Here is a 26,612-nt window from a genome sequence, read left to right as displayed (position 1 = left end):
GGTCTTCTTGAGTCAATTCCAGTTAAGAATATTTTGGTCAAATAATGTTATAAACTTTTATCGATATTGTCATTCTCCATAAACATTTCTTTGTTTCTTTCGAGTATTCTCAAAGCCTTCAACACTATAAATAATTTCAACGAGATTTCGATGAATTATTTATAATGTTCAAGGTTTTCCTTCAACAGATAATGTTTCCAATCACAGCAGAGTCTTCGCGATATAAGGGAGCAATTTTAACTATTAGGTTTAAGCCTTTAATTTCGTTCCAAGGATCAAAGTAATGTGTTTTTTCCAAATAATTCCAAAGAAAGTAGAAATATAACTACGAAAATTTTTTTTTCTAATAAGGTCAAGACAGAGTACATTATAACAGTGTCTCATAACCGTCTATGGGCTGCTCCACGGTCTAGATGTGTTGCTCTCTGGTACACAGTCGGACAGTATTTTGCAAGACGAGATATAGGTAATCTAGACATACGTTGCCAGGAATTTAATATATTATCAATGCATTGCGTGACAGAATCTCGTAACCGATTTTTCTGAAAGATATCCTTTCATTCTATGTTTCTCCATTTTTACAGTTAGTAAGCTATACAGAATGGTTACATACTGCTAGGACAATTTCCTTTGCCATTTACTTCATGTTTAAAATGTAAGGATTATTTTTAAGTGTTCGATTTAAAATCTTTTTTTTTTTCCTCTCTCCTGAACGATAAATATCGTCATTCCAAAGACAGAGAGGCTGTTCGCAAAATTTCCAGCGGTATTGATTGCCATTCCTCTTCCATTACTTTCCAGAGTCCATTCATCGTGGTGTGCTTGCTCTTAGAAAGAACTTTTTTTGAGAGATTAAAGCCTCAATAGTTCATAGGTGTAAGATGTCAGGTAACTTTGCAGGAATATGTTGAAAATGCATATATGCAATACATTTTTTTCAGAGAATATAGAGGTACTTTACGATATACTGTGGGTAAAAAAAGTATTTGCACACCTACATTTTTGTTTGCATTTCATAAAAAGAAGCATTAAGAAATAAAAGAATTGGTATTGCCAAATCAGAATAAGTTTAATCATCCAAAACAAACAGAAAAATTACAACAATATAAATAACAATGCTTTTTTGTAATAAAATTAAAATACCTCGTATCAAAAAAGTATTTGCACACCTGCATGAATACAAAAGAAATAAAATATATAAGCAAATTTCAAATAACTAATGTTTAGTATGCATTCCTTTAGCATCTATTACTGCTTGTAATCTTGCTGGCATTGATTTAATTAAATTTTCTGTAATAGTAGGGTCAGTACTCGATCACTCTTCAATAAGGGCTTGTTTAAGGGTAGATTTGCTTGAAATCTTCCTTTTTCTTATTTTTAAATCCAAAGAATTCCAAAAATTTTCCAAAGGATTTAAGTCTGGTGATAATGGTGGAGTGGCAAGTTTTCTGGGTACATTATAAAGCAACCACATACGTGTTATACCGGCGGTGTGCTTGGCATCATTGTCTTGCTGAAAATAGTATGAATTACTGATACCCAATTTTATTGCACTTTGTGGCAAGTTATCTCGCAACACATCAATATAGGTTCGAGCTGTCATATTCCCATCAATGAAACACAGATTACCAACTCCTTTGCTAGCCAAGCACCCCAAAATCATAACAGAACCTCCTCCATGTTTAACTGTAGGTAACATATTTTGGTATGAAAAGCAGTACAAGGTTTTCTCCAAACTGATTTACTGCCATCTGATTTAAAGATATTGAACTTACTCTCGTCGGAGAATATGACATTTTTCCAGAAATCAATTGGCTTATTGATAAATTTCTTAGCGAATTCAAGTCTCTTCAGTCTATTTCGTTCAGTTATGAGAAGTTTTTACCTTGGAGATCTCTCATAAATGTGTGCATCGTGCAGGACATTTCGAACACTTTGGGCACAGATTTGAACTCCAGATGTTGAAGCGACATCATTGGCTAAAGTAATTGCACTAATAAATGGATTTTTCGATGCTTCTCTTATGATTTTTTCACTTCATTTACAGTGAAAGTTTCTTTGGGCGTCCGGAGCGCAAGTTATTTGATGTAGATCCTCTTTCTTTATGACGTTTTATAACATACCGAACAGTAGAGAAGCAAACATTTACTTTTTTATCTATTTCTCGATAACTTAGGCCATTTTCACGTAGAGAAACAATTTTTCTCGCAACGAAATCGACAATTAAGATTTCTTAAGTGCCATTACAATTTGAAATCGACAATCAACTGATAACGTTTCGTAAACACCTCCTTTTATAGTCGTCTTACGTATGTTATTTACTGCGGGATGACTGTCAAATAATAGCATAAAAATGCAAATTTGCTAAAGTTGAGTTGAGTGTGCAAATACTTTTTTGGCATAAGATATTTTAATATTGTTTCAAAAAATGTTTTTTATTAATATTATTGCATTTTTTGTAATAAATTTAAATGAATAAGCTTATTCCGTTTTTAAATGCCAAATTTTGTATTTCTTAATGCATTTTCTTATAAATTGTGAACAAAAATGTATGTGTGCAAATACTTTTTGTACCCACTGTATGACTTATTGCTTTGTCTTGATGAAGTTTCACTTTTTTAAAATCAATGGGATCAAGAAATGTTTTTTTTTTTTTTTTTTTTTTTTTTTTGAAATATTGGGCGTAAAACTTTTCCTTGGTAGTACGTTGAATTGATTTTTAACATTCCCCCCCCCCAATCTTCTTAATTGTAAATTTCCGTTCTAAGAGAATCCTTTGACAATCATAAAACATTATAGTAATCATAAATTCATCAAGGAATAACAGAATTAAATAAAGTGTTTATGCATTTTTAGAACGATTTTGGCCCTATTTAATTAACATTTAAAAATGTAAATAGTATTTTTTTAAATGTTTGATTCGATAGTCATTTTTCTTGACTCTACTATAAATTTGCATCGTGATTTCCATGCTGGAAGGAATTCTGATGAAATTTCAAGGATGTTGATATCCATCCATCGTGGTGGATTCCCGAAAAGGTATGCATGCAATACCTGTATCAGTTTTCATTTTTTCAAGAAATGCAGGGTTACTTTTCGAAGTATTATTTAGGTTTGATGAAGTTTCGGTCTTTGACAGTCATTGGGATGGAATTTCTTCTTTAAATATTGGACATAAAATATTTTCTCGTTAGTACGTAGAGTTGATTTTAACATTTTTTTCTCACTCTTCTTATTTTTAAAATCCCTTTGCAAGAGAATCCTGCGACAATAATAAACCGTTACTGAAACTTACTTTGCATTAACGGAACCAGACTCGTACTTTTTCTTTCTCTTCGTTTTCAGTAATAAATAGACTTTTATTTTTGTGTGTGTGTATTCAAATACACCCATGTAGTCATGTTGTATTTCCATTTGTTTCCTGCTAAACAGTTTTCAGTTTTCATAGAGGTTTATACAAAATGTTCTGCGTTGAGCCACATGTCTAGTTTTGATGAAGCTCAAAAGCTGGTCAACATTACTTTTTTTAGCTTTTTAAATTAGTTTTCTTTTTTAATTATTGTTGCAACAGTTTTATTTAAAAGTTATCCAACTGATTTCTACTTCGGCAGATTTTCTGTTCTTAGCAACGATTTAACTTTAGAAACAATACGTACGTTTTTCGGGTATTTATTCGTTTGGAGTCTTCTTTCCATACAGAAGTAAAAATTGACTGTTCTTCCCATTCTGATTAATAATGCTGTACAAATTCTAATAGCTGCTTTCACTATCATTAAGAATCTTTATGCATGGTATTTTCCTCATCTGTGAAAACATGCTGGCTCCTGAAGCCACCGAATTTTGGCTTCCGAATTTGGTTTTGATTTATTTCGTGTTTTTATAAAATTTAACGATCTTTAGTTTAACAAACTCAGCGATTTGAAAGCGAAAAGTGGCAACACTGTTCGAAATAAAACATGTTTATCTGTTGCATTCTGTTGTCGTTTGGCAAAAGGTAAGATATGAATTTTAATACATAAATTTGGCTATCTGAAAGCAATGTGTTGCCATTGCCTCAAACAGAATACATACTATTATCTCCAAGCATGTTACCATCCAGTCAAGACTAAAATATTTAATTTCTCTTTGAAATATAATTTGTTTCCGCCCGAACATGTGCGTCTCTCCCGAATTTTGAATTTCGAATTCGGTTTTTATTTGATTTCAAATTTTGTGCGATTAAATTTTCATTGAAAACTCAACGATGTAAAAGAATTGTATTGCCATTCTGCAAAGCTTAAAATATTTTTTCGTCTTTCGATTTTAATCAACGAACTCAAAGATTTAACAGAAATGTATGATCAGTAATTCATATTTTAAAATATGAAGTGTGATGAAACCAAGATTTAGGTTAAGTTATTTAAGTATGGAATAGTAAACAAAAGCTATCTGCTTAAGAGCAAGGATCACTTTGTGGAAAATTGTGTATTGCGAAAGCCAATCGTGTAGTTAGCCCATTCGCAAGAATTTGACTTCTGGTAGAACAACCAGCATTCAGTGACATTTACCCCTCGGCCACTGATGAGGAAACTGAAAAAAGGCGAAAAACTTCTTTAATAGTTGCGCATGTTAATTCTATTATCTAAAATTCAATATTCAATATTTTACACTTTTTTGAAAGGTAATCCTTTTTCCATTTTTATTATCATACTGAATATAGCGAAATACTCACATAACTAACCAAACTTGCTGTCCTTTGAAAGCGCATCGTAGCAGTGTTTGATAGTATTTCAAATTTCAAGAATGTTGCTAGCAGTGGGATGCTCCGATTGATTTCTTTTTCATCAAATGTCATTTACGTTCTATTATGACAGAACTGCTGTTATTTTCTGATCATTTCATAAAAGCACATATTTTACGGCTTCGTTTCTCTACTCAGCATACAAAATGTGCAGTTTCGGATTATATTATAACTGTTTTAAATTGTATTTAATTATTTATAGCTGTAGAGTAAGCTTTTGCACTTAATAAATTTATATATTCTTTTTTCACAGCCGAGGAGAACTCAGTACATGTTGGTTTATACTCCTGTCTGGATCTGTCTTCATCGATGGCTCCATGTATCTTCCTCGCAGCAGGTAAGACTTTTCAAGTATTTTAAGAATTTCAGTTGCTGTATTTAAAGAATTATCAAGCTGGGAAAGATTTATTCCTATGTTGGAATAAAAATCTTGGTAATACAACATTTATGTCCACATTTGATTCAATTTGGAATCACTAAAGTATTTTTAAATAGTTTATTCTTTAAGTCACTTAATTAAAAATTTTTCTAATTAGTTTAATACTCTCTACAGAACAACCACAGATGTATGAACTTAATGAAGCAATAGACTTAAATTCTTGTGTAGTGTGAGAGTGCTCTGCCAGCCGCCCATAATACCAGTGTAAATATTTCTTACATCAGTGCAGTCACTGAGAGAGTTTTAGCTGTAATAGTTCAAAGATATACAATCATAATATGAGAGATACTAACAACAAGAGTCAGCGTAAGTTGCATAAATTTGCCGGAATAGTTTCGCAGTGTGAGCAGAACCTTCTTCAGTTGCAGGAGCAAAAATGACGAAAGAGAAACCTGCGCTCACGAGATAATAATAGATCAAAAAATTCGAGGGAGTTTTAATTAAGGAAAGAAAGCTACTCGCGCCGTCTATTGATAAAAAGTGAAAGCTATTGTGAAACGATTTCCCCAAAAGCTGAAGATAAAGTAAGATTAGAATTGGGATCATTAATTAAAACTGAAAAATTTTAATGAATTCTAAACGCCTTTAGGAAGCCAACAATTTTTGAATAATTCTGGTAGCGGAGATATTCAAAATGTGATTTATTGACTGATAGTGTTGGGCATTAATGGATTTATATGTTTGTTTTTTTTTCCTACCATATATCTCAAAGTTCCTTACAGCGAAGTTTTAAGGCTCTCTTAGTTCGGCGAGTGCATATTAAGCCACACTAGCAAAGAATACTGTATATAACTCGTTAGCTCACTTCCGGAATAGGATTTTAAGTATGGAACTATGAATTTTATTAGTAGGACACGAAAGTTTTCTTTCAAATCTGTGCACTTTTGTTGCTAATCTATGGAAAGAAAAGAATATATGCTGAATTCTTATAATCTCTCTAAAAGAAAGAATGCTTTTGTTTATACTGAAATAAAAAATTTTTAACCGCTTAGACGACTTGAAAGTCTATGTCAGTTATAACTGCAGTTAAATACAATAATGTATATCAACTAATTAAGTTAAGTAATTAAACATTCAGGATTAAAATACCTTTCAACGCCAACGAAATGTGTTTAATTCGCGGAGAAATTCCACACACTATTTAATGGTATGGTTACTATTATGAAGTGGCTTACTAATGCTTATCACCCTGTTTCATTGCGAGCCGTTTTTGAGAAGAGCATACGCTAATTTAGGTTAAAATGGCACGCCGAATAATAACTGTTGGAGAAAATAAACAACAAGAATTAACGTAACGTTTGTAAATTTTTTGCAGGACTAGTTTCGATGGTTTAAATACAGAACCGGAATGAAGAAGATGGTTCTGTATTTAAACCATCAAAACTAGTCCCACAAAATTTACAAATGTTACGCTGATTTTTGTTGCTTAAATTCTCCAACATACGTTAATGTGCAAATTAATTGGGACAGTGTGATTTTTTTCACAGAATTTTTTTGCCAGCTGACGCCAGCAGGCCTCTCAAAACAATTTTATCTGCCTTAATGGCCTCTGGATGCCTGATTTCTACTAATTAGAATTGGTTTAGACAGTAAATTAGAATTCTTGAACCATTTTTAAAACTTGTGTCTGTGAAAAAACTTTTTAAATATGTTTTCCATTTGTTCATTTTAGCTTATTAAAAATGGATATAATGCGTTAGAAAGGGAGAAAAGATTATTTTTGACCGCAAGAAACATTACTTCCGCGGTTGGTGTTGGGCAATGAGAGTTTCTCAAATTCTAAAGAAACACAATGAAACTGCATCATTTTCTCCAGAAAGAAAGAGCAAACGTGGAAAGAAAAGGGAAAAACTCAAAATCTGATTGATTCCTACTCTGAAATAGCATTATTGGTCTAACAAAAACTGGCATACACATAAAAATATATCTATTATCTATTGGTATTGATATCCATCCTTCAAACATGCGACGTAGCCTTCTCACTGCTGGTCGGAAGGCGAGAAAGTCAATTAAGAAACAACTTTTGACACGTCACACAAACACGCAAAGCTTTATTAACTTCAGAACAATTCGTCTGCACAGAACACAAAGCTTTGCTAATATTATGTTTTACTTTGGAGCGTTCCTCTTCTGTCCTTTTTTTTTTAAATATATATTAAAATAAGGTAAATTTCTGTCCATTGCCTAAAAGTAAATATTTAAGATAACTTTTTTCAAACAAAATCTTTTACTATATTACATATTTCATGCATTTTTTTTAGTGACACAAAATATGTTTTATGCATCGTTTATTACGCTTTCAAACAACCATAATGCATCTGCAAGTTTAAAAAAGTGCCTGGGTTTGTATTTCTACTATTTCCGGTTCTGGACGAGTTCTGGTTGCTGGCATTTTGAACAAGATGGAAACACCAGTAACGTTTACTGTTTCGTTATCAACCAACTTCTTAAAATCGGCACCAAAAGGCTTTCTGGAAAAAATGTGTTTGTTTATGCTTTAATTACGAACTCGAGCTTGTCGGGCAGGATTTTATTCTGTCGCTCGTGCTCGTATTTCTGAGATTAGACCCTGACCCATTTCGGCCTTCGAATGGACGCCGTTTCTCGACAGACCTTCAAGAGACTTGGAAGTATTGTGAGTGAATAATTCATTCAGAAATCTTGGATGTGAAAGGCTAGACGACAGCAGTGTAGCATTACGATAACACGCTTTCATAAAAAGCAACATAAACATTCCTTTATGTAGTTATGACGTAAGACCGTACCGTTTTAACCGAAAGCCGCCTTCTTTCTCTCTTTTTCTCTCATATATAAAGGATTTTGATCAAATTATGCTATATATTCCTTATTAATAGATTCCTTATTAAATCAAATAAAAATACATTAACTAGCTTGGCAGTATAGCCTAAAATAGCTGTAATTTAAAAATCTGAGCCTAACGTGCTTACAGCGCAAAGGGACTATCTTACTAACAAATAGATACAGTATTTCTCTTAAAAGATTTAATACATATGTAGTCGCAAAATAATGCTTACCCTTAAAATTAGTAAAGCAAACCTTCTGTTTGGCGTATATTGTGGTTAAGGCTCTGGATTTCGAGGGCAAAAAGATACAGGTCCCTCTTCATCAGAATCAAATGAATCCGCAATGACGAGAAAGCCACGGTTGTATTTATACCCAAAAGGAATAAAGCAAACGAGAAGGTAGGGCCATATATCGGCAGAAATAGTAACGAAAATAAACAAATTAAGTTAATAGAATTTTAAAAGTGTTAACTGACTGAAATTAATGTCATTAATCAAACAAGATAAATCTTTGTGAATGTGAAAATCTTCAACAAAATCAAATTCTAGTGTGATTTGAGATATATCGGTAAAACTAAAAGCGCGTTGAAGTTTCGCATCAAGGAGCACGAATCTTACGTCCAAATTTTAGATAGCTAATCATATTTGGAAATTTAATCACAATTTATACTTCAAGAAGCTTATTGAATAATTTTAGCAGACCTTCCAAAAACTTTCTTCCATTGATGAATTGGATTTTGTTACGTTGCTAATTTTGTATTTTACTTTGGCGTAATTTTATGTTTTATTTATATTCTTTGTTGCTCTTTAAACATTAATACGAAGACTACCATAACAAGTATTGAGATATTTGATATACGCATGTAGTCTCACTGTTTTAAGTGGCATACACTAAGCCAAGACTCTGGAAATTAGCATTATGTCTAGTTAACCAACAGATACGAGAGAAAAGGTATAAAAGGTTCTTTTATGAAGAACTCAACATAGTTGAACAGAACGCATTTCTTGTACTTACAAAACCAGACAACATTTGTGACGTAACTCAAAAGCAAGAATTTAAAATTTTAAATTAAAACTGAGTCGTGAATTAGCCAAATGCTACTCGGGTATTATTAACTGGCAGATTGGCTCAAACCTATACCGACGAGACAAGCACTATTGGCAAGGACGAAGCAACGCCGAAGACAGACTGCTATCGTAGAATTTTAGCTAGTAACGTGGACTTCACTGGTGGAACACGCTCTGTCTAAACAATTTACCTCCCTTTAAATACTGTGTCTTTCTACCTCATTTAAATATGCGTTTTGGCAGGAAAACAGAAACAGAGAACTGACAGTAAAGACGCGTAACGTAAAATAAACTGGTTAATTAAAATAAATACTTTACTCGTGTTTATATTGACAAATATTGAACAGAACGCATCCTTTGCAACGTTACAGAATAGATATGTTATGATTTAAACGAAAGCGGATGCATAAGTAGTATCAATCACATGTCTTATTCTATCCCGCGTCCGTGGCTTTATGGAGTGGATATTCAAAGTCTGTAACCGTTCTCACACTTCAGCCATTGTTGTTCCGTTGTTGCTCTATCATATTTTCTTTGGATACCACACGCTCAACGTACGCATGGCAGCTTCGAACACAAAATGTCGACTTTAAATATTTTAAATGTTTCTCTCTTTTTTATATTCAAAAAGTGTAAACATTCCAGGGTATTTCAGATTGAATGGGTAAAAAAGAATAGCATAGTACAAATTCTGTAATTGATTTATGAAGCCTTACAAATTAATTCTGAAATTACAACTGTAAAAGTTTCATCTGGCAATAGCGAAAAATCAGCCGGTTACGAAATCACCGCTGGAGGCACTGTTAATCAAAATGGCGCCATCCATGCAGAAGAAAGAGTACTGTTTTTCATCGTTCAAAGATATTTTTATACGAAATTTGGTAAAGAACCACCGCATTATCCCAGTATCGAACGGTGGGTAAAGAAGTTTTAGGATACGGTCTACTTGTATAAGACAACCAGCCCAAAACTAATAGCAGCGCAAACTAAAATGGTTGAAAAAAATTCGTGTAAAGTATTTACGAAGACTCACAAAATCAACGCTTCGTGCGAGTTCTGAACTCAATGTCCCTAATGTAAGGGTATGCCGTATGTTACAGATTCAGCCCATACACCTTTCATATGGTGCAAGAGTTAAAACATTCCGACAGACCATTGCGTAAAGCTTTCTGTGATATAAGAAGACAAGTGTGTTTACCGATGAAGCCACTTTTCACGTTTCTGTTAAAGTTAATCGCCATAATTTACGATTTGGAACACAGAAAATTCCATGGTGTAATGGAATATGCCTTGATTCTCCAAAGGTGAATGTTTTCTGCGCCATTTCCAACAATTGTGTTTCTGGTCATTTTTAATCGTGAAAAAAAAATCGATTTTCGAGTGCATTTACCAAGATAATGCTAATCAGAGTGTTTTCCCCTCAGTCGGAAGAAGCGATTTCTGGCTTCATTCTGCAGCAAGAGGGTGTCTATCACGCTGTCATAAAAACGTACGCCAGTACCTGAATGATAGTCTACCCCCATCGTTGGATTAGCCGTGCTGGGCCTAACGACATTCCATTGCTTTGTTCACCATCGAGATCCACAGATCTAACGCCTTGTAATTTTTCCCTATGTGGTTTTATTAAAGATAAAGTGTTCAAGCCTCCATTTCCCCAGGACTTAAGCAACTGAAGCAGTGGATAACTAAAATGTTCGAATCATTAACAAAGGATATTCTATCACGAATGCGGCAGGAAATTGAAATACCGCACATTTGTTTGTAGTGTCACTGGAGGGACACACATAGAACATCTATAGAAACTTGGATAACTATAGTTCGACTATTAATTTGATTTATCAAAATTAAGTGATTATAGCATTCACAGGTGTGCTTTTTGTCCCATTCAATATGAAGCACCCTGTATTTTGTATTTCTTTTGCAAACAATTCTTCATTGCAAACTAATTCTATTTTGTCACTTAAATAATCAATGCAGCTATGTTCATGATTTTGCAATTTCTAGCGTTCTAACAGCAGCAGCGTTTTATCTGAACCAGAACTCTAAACTTTCCGAGCGTTAGTTGGAATGGCAACCCACTATAACTCTCTTTGAGTTGGCGAATTCCGTATCTTCTTATCTTAATTTACATAGTAAGCTGTAGAGTAAGTGGCTGGTTCCATATCTTATGAGATAATAAACTATAGAACCAATAGCTGATTCTGTACGTTGCTGTGTAGTAAGTTGTAGAGTCGATTGTAGATTTTATATCTTATGAGGTAGTAAGCTGTCGAGTAAGTGGCTGATTCCATATCTTGTGGGATAATAAATTATGGAGAGCCAGTGGCTGACTGCACATGGTGCTGTATAGTAAACTGTAAAGTCAATGATGGATTTCATATCTTGCGGTGTAGTAAGCTGTAGAGTAAGTAGCCGCCTCCGTATCTTGTGGGAAAGAAACTACCAGTCGGTGGCTGATGCCATACGTAGCAGTTTTTAAGCTATAGAGCCAATGGAAGTTTCGTATCTTGAGGTATAGTAAGAAATAGAGGCAACGGAGGATTACACAACTTATAGCATTATAAACTGTAGAGATAATAGCAGATTCAATATCTTATAGCAGAGTATTTTGTGGAGTTATCTTGACGAGTTATTGCTAATTCTATATCATGTGGTGTAATAAATTCTGGTCACGAATTTTTATCAAAACACATCGAAGGTTATTCAGTGAACTCTAGCATTAAAAAAGGAGAGTGTACTATGAAAAAATGCTATTTTTATCAATCTTAGATCTCTAGCTTCTATACATGTTATTCACTCGGTTGCATAATATGATATCATATATTCAATAAGCTCTCTCACAATTCCAGAAGCACTTTTTTATTGAAATATAATGTATATGAAGTGTAGTATTTCGTTTTTTTGGTCCCTTCATCATTATCTCTTTGGTCAGATAAACACAAAAGCTCAAGAAAGATGACCAGTGCTTTGTGTCTGAGTGTCAGTCATGCTTCAAGAATATTGTTGTTTCTTCTCTCCCATAAAATCATTTACTAGATTCGAAGATAACGAATCGACGTAGAATCTTTTTTCTTCCGTTCTCATGTTAGAAAATCCGCCTTTATTAAGACTGAGTACGTGACCCCGGAAGCTTGTTAACAGCTCTAAGAACTCCAATTTATAAGTCGCTTTTTTTTAATAACTGGCACATTTTTTCTCTTCTTTATATCACATTATCACTTTTTAAAACTACGTATTTGATTACCATATATAGTCAGACGATAGTAAAAAATAAACTTTCTTTGAAACTTTAAATTAATGAGCATACTACAATTGTAAAAACACAGCAAAGTCCTCCTGAAGAAAGTAGAAATAAAAATTGTATCTTGTTTCAAAATATGCACTGCATCTTAAACCACTCCGAGCGCAAAAACTTTAGGAAGACTGCACCGAAAACAAAGCAACGTAGAAATACAAAAGTAACACGAAAGCAGTATTATATAGAAGCAGATACATTCTCTCATTAAGTTAAAATTAAATTCAGGTTTAGAGTATCAGTCTAAGTGCATTCATCGTCTTTCTCCAGGCAATGAAATGGAAATGGCAATAGATTCCAGAAATTTCCATATTTCAGTTTTAAGTACAATCTTCCTCTCAAAACTTCTGTAAACATCGAAAAATTGGTAAAATTCGATGATATATCGTTTAATATCGAAAAGGTGAGATTTCTGTTTTGTTTTTAAGTAAAACATCAGTGTGTAATTTAATTACCGTGCATTACAACACGATTATAGTAGTAGTGTACTATAGTTTCTCCTACAGTTTTAAACATGAAGCATCGTAATGAGAGAAGTCCAAGATATCGCATTTTTGGTTTTCGCTTCTGGGTTTGTGATTTCTTTATTGTCCATAACTTATTCTCATTGCAGATATTTTATTAGCGCCAGAGAGCAGTATTTGTCTGCATTTTTACTTTTCTATCACTTTTGTATATGTGTCAATTTTCAAATTGAAAGATTTTGCCACCAAATACTATCGCCATGTATTATTTTTTAAGATAGCGAATATAAAAAAGTGTATGACAACACTTAATATTCGGTAATTCTAAACATGTTCTCTTTTGTTAAGTTTTGTACTTTTGGTTGTTGATTTTGCTTGGCATAATTGCTAAGAAAGTGATATTTAATAGCTGAAAAGGTTAAAAATTAATAATAAAAGGACAATGAGGGATAAGCCATCTTACCAAAAAAAACTGAACATCAATAAGATAAACTGCGGAAAAAACTGGAAAAAGAAAAGAATCTGCTGAAAGGTTTCAGATTTCAACGGTTGCCTAAAAGGGTTTGTTAAGGTTTTTTACGCTCTCGCTGAACTCGCAGTCTACTATTATGCTCTTGCGTCACTCTTCCTAACTTTTTCTTTCTTTTTAGCATTATTATTAAGTATATTGTCTTCGCCGCTATATACTATTCAACAGCAAAATCACAAAATGTTAAAAAGTAACCCAGCAGCTTATGTTTAGAATTCCCGATGCAATGTTAAGTATTGGCATACATTTTTTAAAATTTTCTCTAGTCTTTGCTCAGTTCCTCTTACCCATGTCAAGTTTTCTTAGTAAAGATAGCTTGCAAATTTTTTTTAACTTTTTATTATTAACGTTTTATGTGTTAACTTTATTTATTAAATATCATGTTCTTCGCATTTACGCCACATAAAATAACAAATTATTTACAAACAGCATACCTTTAGAAGTTCCGATACACACTCTCGAGCCCTGGAAATAAAATGTATTCTGTTGCCACTGTACAGTGTTGCCACTGATCACTTTCGCATCGTTGAGTTTGTTAATCAAAAATTCATCATTGTTTTACAAAATACGAAAGTATGTAACGTCAATCTACGAAAATACTGAATATTTTTATTAGAGAGATCGTGAATTTCATGCATTTTAATTACTTAAATCATTCCGATTCAAAAGTCCGAAACGAATGGTCTTAAAAACTGCATGTATTGCTTTCAAATAGCTTACTAGTTTGTTAATCCCATGGAGGTTAGAATAAATGGACAAGCCTTCTCCGTATGTCCGGTGCAAGGAAAACGAAGCCATGACACGTCATGGAATGACGTCACGACTTATCGTGGCCGGAGCCATAGGCAAATTTGTTGGTTTTGTTTACAGTCTAATTGGTGTTGTATGTACTTTGGCTTTACATCATTGAACGTTTATAAATCTCCCGTTCTACTTTTAATACTTAACATAAAGGATTTTTGACTTAGTACATAGAAAAACCGCTAGGATTGCAAATGACTTTTTCAAATTTTTTAAAATCTAGGTACATGAAAATATATAAGGTAACTATAAGACAAATGTATACAAGGTAAAACGGGGAAGACTAGTGAACGTCTCAATGGTATTTAATGTAAATTACGCCTAAAGGCTATTTTCTGAGCCTGCGAACGTTTGTATTTGCTTTAAAAGTCGTTATAATTTTATTTAACAATATATTTCGAAGTTTTATCTGTACGCTGTATGGCGGCTATGATTAATCGTTACGTCACACTGCTATACTGTTAACATTTTCTTGACTTCTTTTGTAATGTCATGCTTTATCCATCTATTCTTCTAATATCATCTATTCTTTAATCCACGACACACAGGTTCAATTTGAAAGATAAATATCTTACATTTTGCCCAACGGACTCGAATGAAAAGTGAAACGACGCATTGTTAGCATTATGACCCAAAATTTCATTTCGAGACTAACAGCCCTTTTGGGGCTAAAAAATTAATGAAAACATCACTCTATCGGGAATTCTAAATGCATTTTATGTGGCTTTATATTATTCTAAAGGTATTTTATAGTCATATTTTATGTGACATAATTGCGAAGAAAGTGATGTTTCACAATAAAAGTTAAAAAGGCAAAAAAAGAGTGTTGTATTATCAGGAGTAAATCCAAAGCAAATTGAAAAACTGAGACCTCATTAAGAGAGTAAAATACCTTAAAACAAAACTGGTGCGACGTTTGAAAAATCAGAATCCTTTCAGATTTTTTTTATTTATATCTGCTACTCTGCGTCTCTTTTACTGGGGAATAAAGGCCTTCAAAACTATGTTTTGCAGAACCCTGGGGTTCCTTTAAGAATTCTGCAGCTCAAAATCAAAATTCGAAACAATTTTTAAATACCATGCAATAGTAATTAAATATATTCCCCATTAATTGATTATAATGCTTAAAATAATTATTGTTTTTCCTTTATTATTGTTACCTAAAAATGTGAAATAGATTAGCCTTTATTAGCATAACGAAATAATGATTTTATTTTCATTTTTCACATAACGTATACATAAGATTGATATACAGAAGGTGTTTACACATTTTTAGAACTATTTCCGTAATGAATTTAAAATAAGCAAATGATTTAGTATAACAATTCCTGGCAATATCTTATTATTTGAAATGAGAAATATCATCTGCTACTTTTAAATTTATTCTACTTTCAAGATGCGCTATGTAAACAAACTGTGGATTGAGAAATGTGATTTTGCGCTTTCCGAAGAGAAATATTCTTAAATACTCGGTATTAAAATTTTTGAATGCAAAATAAGAAACTTTTTTATTTGGAAAGGGAAAATCCCACAATCTTTACTTCTACACGGAAAGAAGACTCCAAACAAATACCCAAAAAAGGTACGTACTCTTTCTAATGTTTCTATAGTTAAATTTTTGGTAACAAGGTAAAATCCGCGAGAAAGCAATTGCAATATCTTTAAATACATCTGTAACAGCAATAAATGAAATAATAAACCAAAAAACTTATACCAAACAAGAAAAGATTACTTTTACTGAACAAAAAAAAAAAAAAAAAAAAAAAAAAAAAAAAAGATGATTTAGAACTTAAAAAAGCTAAACGATTTGTAGAACCCGGCATGAAAATTATTTAGGAGATAAAGGGAAGTACAATGTGACCCTTGATGAAGTATGTGTTTACCTAGATGACTGAAAAAAAAATTAGGTATATTTACAGCTAATTTTCGCTAAGGTTTTCAGCGCCCGAGAATAGCTGAAGATTTCACGTCCCCTCTTGTTTGCTAAGAATGGCAAATATGTAATACTAAAATTTCGTAGCATTAGTTTGGCTCCTCCTGGATACTGCGTCCAGGGATAGATGTCACCCTTGCCCCCCCCCCTCAAGCAACGCTCTTGACTATTTATTATCGAAAACGAAGAGAAGAAAGTGTATAAACATGGTCCCAAAATGCAAAGATAGTTTCATTAACGGTTTTATGATTATCACAGGATTCTCTTACAGTCGCTGACTGAATCACTTCCTCTTTCACATTCACTATTATCTTGGATGTTTCGCCTTCTTACACCTATTACTGCATCATTGCTTTCCTCCTCTCTATCAAAAAGTCTGTACATAGACGTAATTTCGTTCTTCATCAACGAAAAATCGAACTCATCTTCACTCGAACTGATTCCTTCATCGTATTCGATGCAAATTGGGCTCCATAATTCTGAAAATAATATTCCTATTGCCATGACTGTCGAGTTCGAACTAGCGTCTAAGAAGCATATATAACAGTAAATCTAAAAATCGTATTTAAGATTAAAAATTGGCAGTTATTTTATACGCATGTATTGCTGAATGCACTTATGATGCGATATTACCCAAATCAAACTTTAATAAACATCGTTACCGCTCGAATTATCCCGTGAAACCGAGTGGTGATCGAGCGTCGCGACTAGAATTACCGCATCAATTGATGACCGAGAGTCACCTCTCGAATGCAAAGGGCTAAAACTGAAATTGTAATGAATCCGTTTTTGCCTATGTCAAGGATAACCACCAGCGGCTGCGAACCTGCGGTAAAGTCGTTGAACACTGGTAGTTCGTTTTGGTATTCGAATCCCGACGAACAGGCTGATTACACAGACGCTACAAGTAAAGTGTTATACGTGCCCGTTTCCCTTGGAAAGCCCTTCACGAAGGCATTCCTTCCCTTAGGCAGATAGCCCACATGAGCTTTGCCAGAATTAAATAAACCAACCAAGTTTATTTTAACGAAATTCAAATAATTTCAACCGAATTTCTCAGCGTTTCTCCGAAGCAGGATTCCTAATTGTGCTTTAGAAAGCTGTATTCGTAGTGAAATAAATGTGCATTGACCTGTGCTGTGCTGCTGATATATCCGTTTTTCTTAACCTGCTCTTCAAGTTATGGGCCTCATCATGCATTAACTTTTAGAGTTGAATTACATTCTTCTAATTTTTGAAACCAGAATTCTTAAAAGAGTTGCCAAATACCACTTTTTTGCTTAGAATTTTACGCAAACAATACACTAACTATCGTACACAAATACAAGCTTCTTCGCGAAGCGCCAAATGTGGTCAAGGCTTGGGAAAAGATAGTTCACTATGTTCATTTTACTCGTTAACTGCATTCGAGGAAAAGCCAAACAAATACAACGATGTGGGAAAAACAAAAACAAAACATCTCTCTTTGTAAAGGATCATCCAGCGTGTGTCAAAGCGAAAGAAAGAAGGGAGTAGAAAATGCTTTTTCGAAGTCCTTGAGGAGCATTCTCCCAAATTAAGGACAAAGTCCTCCACTTCATATAGGGGCGGTGACTCATTAAACGGAGTCAACCACCCTTGCTAGCCAAGGCCCCGAAAATAATCGAATCAGAAAAAACCATCGCTTCTGTCTTTTGTTGGCGATCGTTTCTCAAAAACTTCCGAGTAACGGTCTGTCCATTGTTAAAGGAGAAAGATGCTCTAACAAATAGGAACACAGAAGAGGTCAAATGATGATTATTATCTATTAATAAAGAAGGTCTAAAAGAGGGTACTTTGATAGTATTATAGTGTTATATTTAGTGATCTAGCAGCACGGATAAAGAAAAGCTGATTTTCCTTAGCTTGGCCTGTAATAGATATTTTGTTAAAAATGAATGAGATATTTTGTTAAAATATCATTGTAATCAGAATATCAGAATCTTACCTTTGCTCTGACCTTTCTTGTTTCCTCTTACAGTTATTTTTAAATTAAATTTTTTTGAAACGTCTTTAACAACGTGAATTTACAAGTTGAATTCATTTTAATATGCAGTAGCTTTTTATTTCGCCCTTAGGATAAAATATATGCAATTAGGTTGGTCCAGTGCCTTAATATCTGAAGGCATGAAACATTAATAATTGATTCCAGCTTTGTTTTTTAAATGAATGGGTTGAAGGGTATATGTTTTTCTTTCTTAACGCACCTGCACTCAATTTCGAATTGATTTCCTTTTAAAAATATTCCTCTCAAAGTCATCTCTCTTGCACAAGTAGCATTTGAAAGCCTAATAAAGGGTCCTTTATTCTATCCGTATGTATAGACGTCTTTCACGCACACACCTAAAAAATAGAAAAATAGAAAATAAAATTTGAAATGTTTTCGGGAACGTTTAAAGTGTATATTTCCACTGAAATCTGAAACCCGAAATTTTTCGCAATTACCACACTTTCTTTACTTTATTAAGAAAGTAAATACGAGTATGACGTTTCTAATATATGTTACGTACTTCGGCAGCGAATAATCTTTATTTCTCAAGCGAAATATTATTGAGACTTTTCTTCTATTCACGTTTCGTTTAAATTCGGTCCGTTAAAGAATTTAAAGAGGGAAAAGAACGTAACGTTTATTTGATGAACTCTGAAGTTTCTCATCGTAAAAGTGTCTATCGTAAAAGTGTACTTCAGTTCCTGAACTGGAATCTGAAAGATCAGATCAGATTTCAGTTTTTCAGTTATTTTTAGAATTTTATTTTTTAAACGTTGCGTCACAATAATCGAAGAATCCATCACCACCGACCAAACCAGATGTAACCAAAGCTTTCAAAAAAAAAAAAAAAAAAAAAAAAAAAATCACCAACCGGTTTGTTTTGCTCACAGAATGAGCAATTAACCAGGTTAACAGCTAATAAAAAACAGAACTTTTCGCTATTCGCATTCAATCTGCTCTTCTTATACTTCGACTTCTTATTTGTTTATTTTTAAACTGGCTTCTCGAAGATCCTGATGCTGCAATATGAAAAGTAATAACAATATTTCTCCTGTTTCTTGATTTTGTAAAAATGAAAGACATTTTTTAAAATAGTTATCATTTGTGGTATAACATTTTTCCGTTGGAAAAATAAACAAGAAGTCAATTTTTGGAAGCAGCATATATGAAATTCTGAATATAAGGTTAAAATAGCTCTTTAATTCTCTTTTGTAAAGCCCACCAGTGGCCGAGTAGTAAAATCGTTGAACACTGGTAGTTCGAATTCTAGCGGGGAGTTCATTGCATGGATATTTTCGTGGTTTTCTCCATGTGCAATGTCGATATGAGCCGGCTTCCTTCAGAAAATCCTTCACGAAGACATTCCTTTGCTTAGGCAGATAGCCCTTACGTTTGCTTTGCCGTAATCAAATAAAGCTAACCTCTCTTTTTATAAATATAATGTAAATTTTTTTTTATTAGGAATCTGAAAAATTTTATTAGTGATTTCAGAAAACATTGGAATGTGACGTTATGTTAGGTTATTTGAATATGGCAAAACCAGAATTTGAATTTGCCTAAAGGAAAGAATACCTTTGTAAGAGAAACTGGCTCGAATTCATGTTTCACTTGGGAAAAGCACGATAACCAACCACGATGCCAACCCATTCACCCGGGTTTTGGAGTTCGAATCCCGCAAACGGGCTGGCTGCATGGGTGTTTTCGTGGTTTTCCCCATGTGTAACGTGTGTACGAGCCAGTTTCCCTTAAAACGTCCTCCACGAAGGCATCCCTCCCTTAGGGCAGATAGCCCTCGAGTGCTTTGTCGTAATCTAATAAACCAAACTAAACCACCCGGGTTTTGACTCGAGTTGAATTACCAGTATTTGGTGATGATATCCATTCTGCCATTGGTGCAGCCTCTAAAAAGTTGGAAACTTGGGGGATTACGATTTTTTAGATTATAGAAAAACGCGGGAGGTCTATCTGCCTGAGGGAAAGGATGCCTTCGCAGAGAACACTTGAAGGAAAAAACTAGCGATGTGTGTACTCCCATATGTAATGTGACGTGCGTAACCCCGTATCTTATGACGCCATGTGCAACGTAAATTCCTATTCACATTGCACGTAGTGCAAACCAAAGCCTTGCAGCCCGCCCTTTCGCATAGGGTCTGAACCCGGGTCTAATTACTAGTGCTCAGCTATTGCTGCTCGTAGGCAGAAATTTTGGTGTGAAAATTGAGAAACTGGGACATGAATTGAGTTTTATACTGTAAGAAATATATATATTGCAGTAATTTGAATTATTTTAAAATGATTTGAATTTATTTTGAAGTAATTTGATTGGATTTTTAATTGGTTATGAATTGATTTTTAAACAGTAAGCAATATGTGCAATACAGTAATTTTTATTTTTGAATTGATTTTTGTACAGTAAGCAATACGGGTAATGCAGTAATTTTACCTCGAGATGGGGAAGGGAAAAACTACGTAACAATTGTGACCTATGTAGTGAGAGTAGCTTTTTGTAGTTATCTAAGTAATAAACGGCAGCCACCAGCGACGCCGAGCGGTTAAAGCCGCTGAAAACTGGTAGTTCGGTCCGAGTTCGAGTATCGGCGCATGGGCCGATACTCGAATCCTGCATGGGCGTTTTCGATGTTTTTTCCATGTATAACGTTTATACGAGCCAGTTTCCATTAGAAAGTCCTTCACGACGCATCTCTCCCTTTCGGTGTAATGCCTAATAGTCCAGGAGCGCGTAATAAAATAAATAGTAAAACATTCGCGAAACTATTGCGACCTGGATTGACACTATTTCACGGTTGGAGATCGTAATGTTTTTCAATCAACGCGATCTATGAGATTAACGCATAATCAAAGAGATTATGCCGATTAACTGTCGATGCATATTGGATTATCGGTCCCTTCATCTTCATCAATCCCTTTTTAAATTTCATTGTTTCCCAGAAGAATTAATATCGAACCTATTGAGACCCCTGATTTAATCGGTTCTTATTCCTTTTTTACTTTGGTCCTTTTAACAATGTTTTTAACATTCTGTATCTAATCCTACTTGAGACATATTTTCTTTCTTTAGTAATAGTTAATTTAGTTGTAAGTTTCGGTCTAGTTAATTCATATTCTCCGGGGGAGGGGGGAAGAAGACGACAGTGAGTGATAAAAACGAAACCAACCCAATATCCTTGACAATGTCTGCAGCAAATCTTTCCTTCCTCATTAGCATTCGCGATTTGTCAACCGATGTAGAACAACACTTCAGAAGAAGAAGGACAATAAAAATCTGATGCGATGGCATAAAATTTAAATAATCACCTATGGATTCTCTTTCTAGGCACGAAGGTCTGTCTGGATGCCACTGACATCTTTCCGTCCGCCCTGGAAAATTTGTTCTTGTCGAAAATGTAAACTTCAACGGTGCGATGCACTTCTCTTCACCTACCGTATCCTCCCTCTCCCGCCTCCAAAAAAACAAAACAAGCAAAACAAAACCAAAAAAAAAAAAAAAAAACTCGCAAGGCCAGAGTTGTGTGTTCGCAGCTGGCTGCAGGGGAAAAGACAGCCACTACTATCACAGCCTTGCAGACACCGCAAGCCTGTCAGACAGGTATACTGAGTGGTATTTTTTTTTTTTTTTTTTTTTTTCGCGCTCTCTCTCTCTCTGGGGCCACCTAATCACGAGGGCTATTCTACAACACGCCTGGACTTCATATAGTTAGGACGGCCGTTATGTCTGTCGGATTGTCGTTGGAGTTTATGCTTTTAGAATAAAATACAGACGAATAGTGTTTATGTATTAAAAGTTTTTTTTTTTTTTTTAAAAAGTGTGAGCAATGATATCCGATGCGAGTGTAAGTGTGTGTGGCTCAGTGGATTACCCTGACTGAATTTGTTCCATGGTTTGCGAAAGGATAAAATTAATCGAATCAACATCATGTGCAGGTGAGTCAGCTGATACTTTTTTTTTTTTTTAAATTTCCTTCGATTATGTTAAAACTTTTAAAGATTTAACATGAGCTTCAGAAGATTCGAATGTTGAAAAAAGTGCAAAGATTCTAGTTTTCGAATTTCGAGCATTTTCAAGATTCGCGAGATCTGACGATTCGAATGCTGCATTCCTAATTCTTAGCAACAAGGACTTAATTTTAATGTATCTTTTTTTACTTATTTTGATTGCTTCTAGCTAAAGAGAAAAATTGTTTAATTTGCTGAGAACTATTTTTTTTTTTTTTAAAATTTTATTTTTAACCAATCAGTTTGCACGAATAACATGCAACAATGTGTAATATGGTCTTCAAAACTGCTAGCTACGAATAATGCTTTTAGCAATATATTAATTACAATATGCCTTTTTTTTTTTTTTTTTTTTTTTGTAAATAGTTTCCAAAAGGGATTCATTCCCATATCCTCTGTTTAATTACTACACTGTTGGTGGTATTTAAAATGGACTCTGAGTGGAAACAGGGCTTAATTCCACCCAGAGTCCACCACTTCTCAGTCTTTGTGCAAAGTCATAATTCTATCTGGACCCCTTATTATGATAAGTTCTACCTGTTTTAATTTATGCTTAACAATTTGTCATTAAATAGTTTTATTTCTCAATTTTCTTCATTTCTTTACATTTTACACAGTTTTATTAATTATTATTTATTTAATTTTATTTACCATACCTGGTGATCTTTCATTAGATTTTCACACTTCCAGTTTAAAAAATTGTAATATAATACTAATATAGATTGAAAATATAAGTATTGAAATGGTAGTCTTAAAATTTTTTTTCGCGAAACCTGAGTTCCTCTGCAAACCTACTATCGATTTTGTAAATCAAAATGAAAATTTGAAAGACTTTTTTAATATCATGTGAACAGCAAAATTGAACATCTAAAATAATTAATCAAACGATGTATTTTATCTTTATATATGATAATGATTTTCCATTTTTTTCTTTCATGAAGTGTAGGCAACATTAATATATTTTTAGACCAGAGGTGCTTAGTCTCGAAACACAGTTTTTGTGCGCATCACTATTTGTCCGAGTCTTTTTTCAAATCGTTGCCACCCAATGATATGGTCATCTATTATTTAAAAAAAACAACTGAAGAATCTGTTTGTATAAATGTATGTTTCTCGCATTCTGAAAAATCGACGACACCAAGAGCCACCAAATTTTTAATGCACGTAGTCTTCCACATCATATGTATATGTTACGGTGAAACACCGAAATCTGGAGAATGTCGACTTTCACCGGTGAATACCAACAATCACCTAGTCGCTTGGTGTATGTCCGAAATATTTTCCAAATACTCTTATTTCTGACTTACACCGATTAATGTCGACATTCGCCATGTATTAATGGTGAATGTTGAACATATACGAATATTATATTTTCTTTTTCGTAATTCAGTCGCGAAAAAACACACATGAGACTAAAATAAGAACATAACTTAAAACACACAGTACATTCATAATAAAAAAGGAAAATAATAGAAGTTAAAAACTTACTTAATTATACAGTACGTTCTAAATGAGAAAATAAAATAATAGTAATAAAAAACTTACTAAATTATGTGATTCAAATCTTATTTATTGCAACAACTTAAACTATTATGGCACTTTATGACCTCTCTTTTCGATCTACACCAGAGCATATCTGTGATTGTCGACATACACCGGTGAGTGTCCGAATGTGCAAGAATGTAATGCAATATTCGATCTTTCACCGACGTATTTGGTGAATGTTGACATTCTCCGGTGAAAGTCGACATTCTCCAATTTCGGTCTTTCACGGTAACATATATATATTTATGTTTCTCACATTCTGAATAAACGACAGCATCTAGAACCACCGAATTTTTAATACACGTAGTCTTCTACACGAACGTAGGCACTTCGAAGTCCGAATTTTAAATTTCGAATTTGTTTTTGTTCATATTATGTTCGGATTTACTGAAGTTTTGACTAACAAATTCAGGGATTTGAAAGCGAGAAGTTGCAACACTGTTCGAAATAAAACATTTTTATATCCAGCGCGACAAACTGTCGCCATTCATCAAAATATAAGAACAGTTTTAATCCATAAATTCGGCTATTTAAAAGCAATGTGTTGAAACTGCCTCAAATAGAATACTTATTATCTCCACGCACCATTACATGTTGCCATGCAGTAAAAGGTATAAGACTAACTTTCAAATTCAACTAACTTTCAAATTTAATCACTGTAATTTCAACTAACTTTCAAATTTAATCTTTCTGTTACTGAGTAGCAATTCATGCGAAAGAAAAGCGATAAACACTGTTCTGCTTACAATGCCTCCTGATGAACGACAGCGGAGTTATATGAAAACGGTACGAGATAGCAGGGGAAAAAAAGTGAATTATTGTAGAACATCATCGATTTAGTACGAAGACCCCTTGTGGGTATGAATGCTAAAAACAGAACGCTGAAAACGCACATTTGTTTCTTTGCGATTTCTAAAACTGTGATGTCACGGAACTTGAACGAAAGGACAAAAGCTTATAGTATATCGGACGAAAAACAAGCTCGCATAGCGGCACAGAGGTATCGCTTGTAATTCACATTCGAGAGGACTGTAGTTCAAACCCCGCGGTGCATCTTTGTACTGATTGTCTTTACAGAGTGGACAATATGCAGATTGTGCACAATCGTGTCCCAAAACGCATCAAATCAACGCATTCTGATCTTCGTATGCGAAATTTGTGCATGATGCAAATTATGTATGAAAAATCCCACCTTTTCACCTGCGAACAGTTATAAAAGAGATAGCTCCTCGAGGTCATATGTTTGAAGGTCATAAAGCGATTTTAAAAAAATTAACATGAGATGGTTCTACTTTAAGATGAATGTTGGCGCAAGGCACCATCTGCAGCGCGATTGTATCGGCAACTTTTTCCTACAGGACTGCATCCTTTATACAAAACCATCCTAAAGGTTCTGAAACGCTTAAGGAAGATAGGATGCGTGACTAGCCGACTTTGATCCGGAACCAGTTAAGGTAGAGCGGAAAGTATGATCGGAAGATGTATTATCGTACGCTGTCACATATATGAACAGCAGCACAAGAAAGGTAAGTGAAAGTGGCCTTTCAAAAATACGCGCAAACATTGCAGGAATTTCAACGAGATATTGCAGATGTTTGTGCAAACGTTTCACCCGCTATGCTACAACGCGTGTAACGTGAATTGTCTAGATGTGCACTTCAACTGACAGAGAGATGTTTGAACATCGAAAATAAAGGTATCTTGTGATAACTAGTTTTTTTTTTTTTTTTTTTTAATTTCTTTTTTTAATCGTATACTCACGTCACAGTGTAGGAAATCGCGAAAAAACAAATGCGCATTTAAAACGTTCTATTCTTATCATTCATGTCCACGAGGTATCTTTTCGTACTAAATCGATGGTGCTCTACAACTTTGTGATTTCACATTTTTCTCCTGTCTCGTACCATTTTCGAGAAAGGAAGTTTAATTCCGCCGTTTTTCACCAGGTGGCGCTGTGAGCGGTCTCATTTAGTAGCAACTAGCCACTCTACTATACCTAGACACCATGTTTATATCTATAGCTGCAGCCGTTCGGGAGTTAAACGGGCGGTATCAGACTTTAGTCGTATATGGCCGGTCAGAGAGTTCCATTGATGTATCAATGAAACTAACTCTTCAGTAGTATTCAGATTAAATATTTAACAGTTTTTATTTCCTTGTACCGTAGTAAAGAAAGCATTGTAATCGCTAAAAATTTAGGATTTTAGGTTTCAACTGAAATATCTATTTTGACCATTCCTGAATCCATTTTGACAAATTTTTGAGTGACATCTGCATGTACAGATTGAATAAAGAACTGTGTTTTCCAAAAACGGTTTATAAAATGGATTTAAAGTGGATTCAAGGAGGATTTTTTTCGTGCCGCGTACGTACATATGTATGTATTCTTTATAACTCAAAAAAGATCAGTCGTAGAACTTTGAAATTTTGTATATATGAGACTGTTATAACATCTAGTTATGCAACTCTTGTTTTTATTGCAATCGTCAATACCAAAAGCATATATTTTATAAATGAAAAACGTAACACTGTACTACAAATGTACCCGCTTTAAAAGCCCTTGCTTGGCCTTTAATTTCTCAGTCGTTGGTCGTAGTCATGTACTTTCAATCACAGAAGTGTTTAAAATGGTAAAAATATTCTTGTTTTGGTAATTTCAAATTTTTAAATAATAATTATTATTACTATTTTGGACAAATAACGTAATACAACTTTTAAATGCGGCCTCCCGGTTACTATACTTTATATACTCGTTATGACACAATTAAAAAAACAAGAAGTTTGACTACCGTACGACAAAAGTCGGGTGGGATATTTAATTCCCGAATTTGTCAGTTTTGATGTCATTTTCGACTTGCGTGGAGAAATCGGTTAATTAAGTTAGAATAATTCGAGGAAATAAGTTTAAATGAAGTGCAGCAAAAAAGTGTAT

At 33.9% G+C, this 26,612-nt stretch overlaps 1 protein-coding gene across 3 annotated transcripts in view; it reads left to right on the top strand.

Moving 5' to 3' along the window:
- The window catches only part of LOC118194037 (rap guanine nucleotide exchange factor 2-like), a 648,324-nt gene that overhangs the window by 202,665 nt on the left and 419,047 nt on the right, over positions 1–26,612 (top strand). For 2 of the 3 annotated variants that reach the window (XM_085815114.1, XM_085815113.1), the window contains exon 4: positions 5,034–5,117. In XM_085815114.1, coding sequence (XP_085671240.1) covers positions 5,034–5,117 — 84 coding nt within the window. Of the gene's footprint in view, positions 1–5,033; positions 5,118–21,870; positions 22,064–26,612 lie in introns of those variants that run through there. The other variant, XM_085815118.1, reaches the window with a different exon arrangement.

This window comes from Stegodyphus dumicola, chromosome 4 (assembly GCF_044657685.1).
Source record: "Stegodyphus dumicola isolate Sdum_Otavi_A_Nest chromosome 4, ASM4465768v1".
Lineage (NCBI taxonomy): Eukaryota > Metazoa > Arthropoda > Arachnida > Araneae > Eresidae > Stegodyphus > Stegodyphus dumicola.
This window is presented reverse-complemented; position numbering and strand designations above follow the sequence as displayed.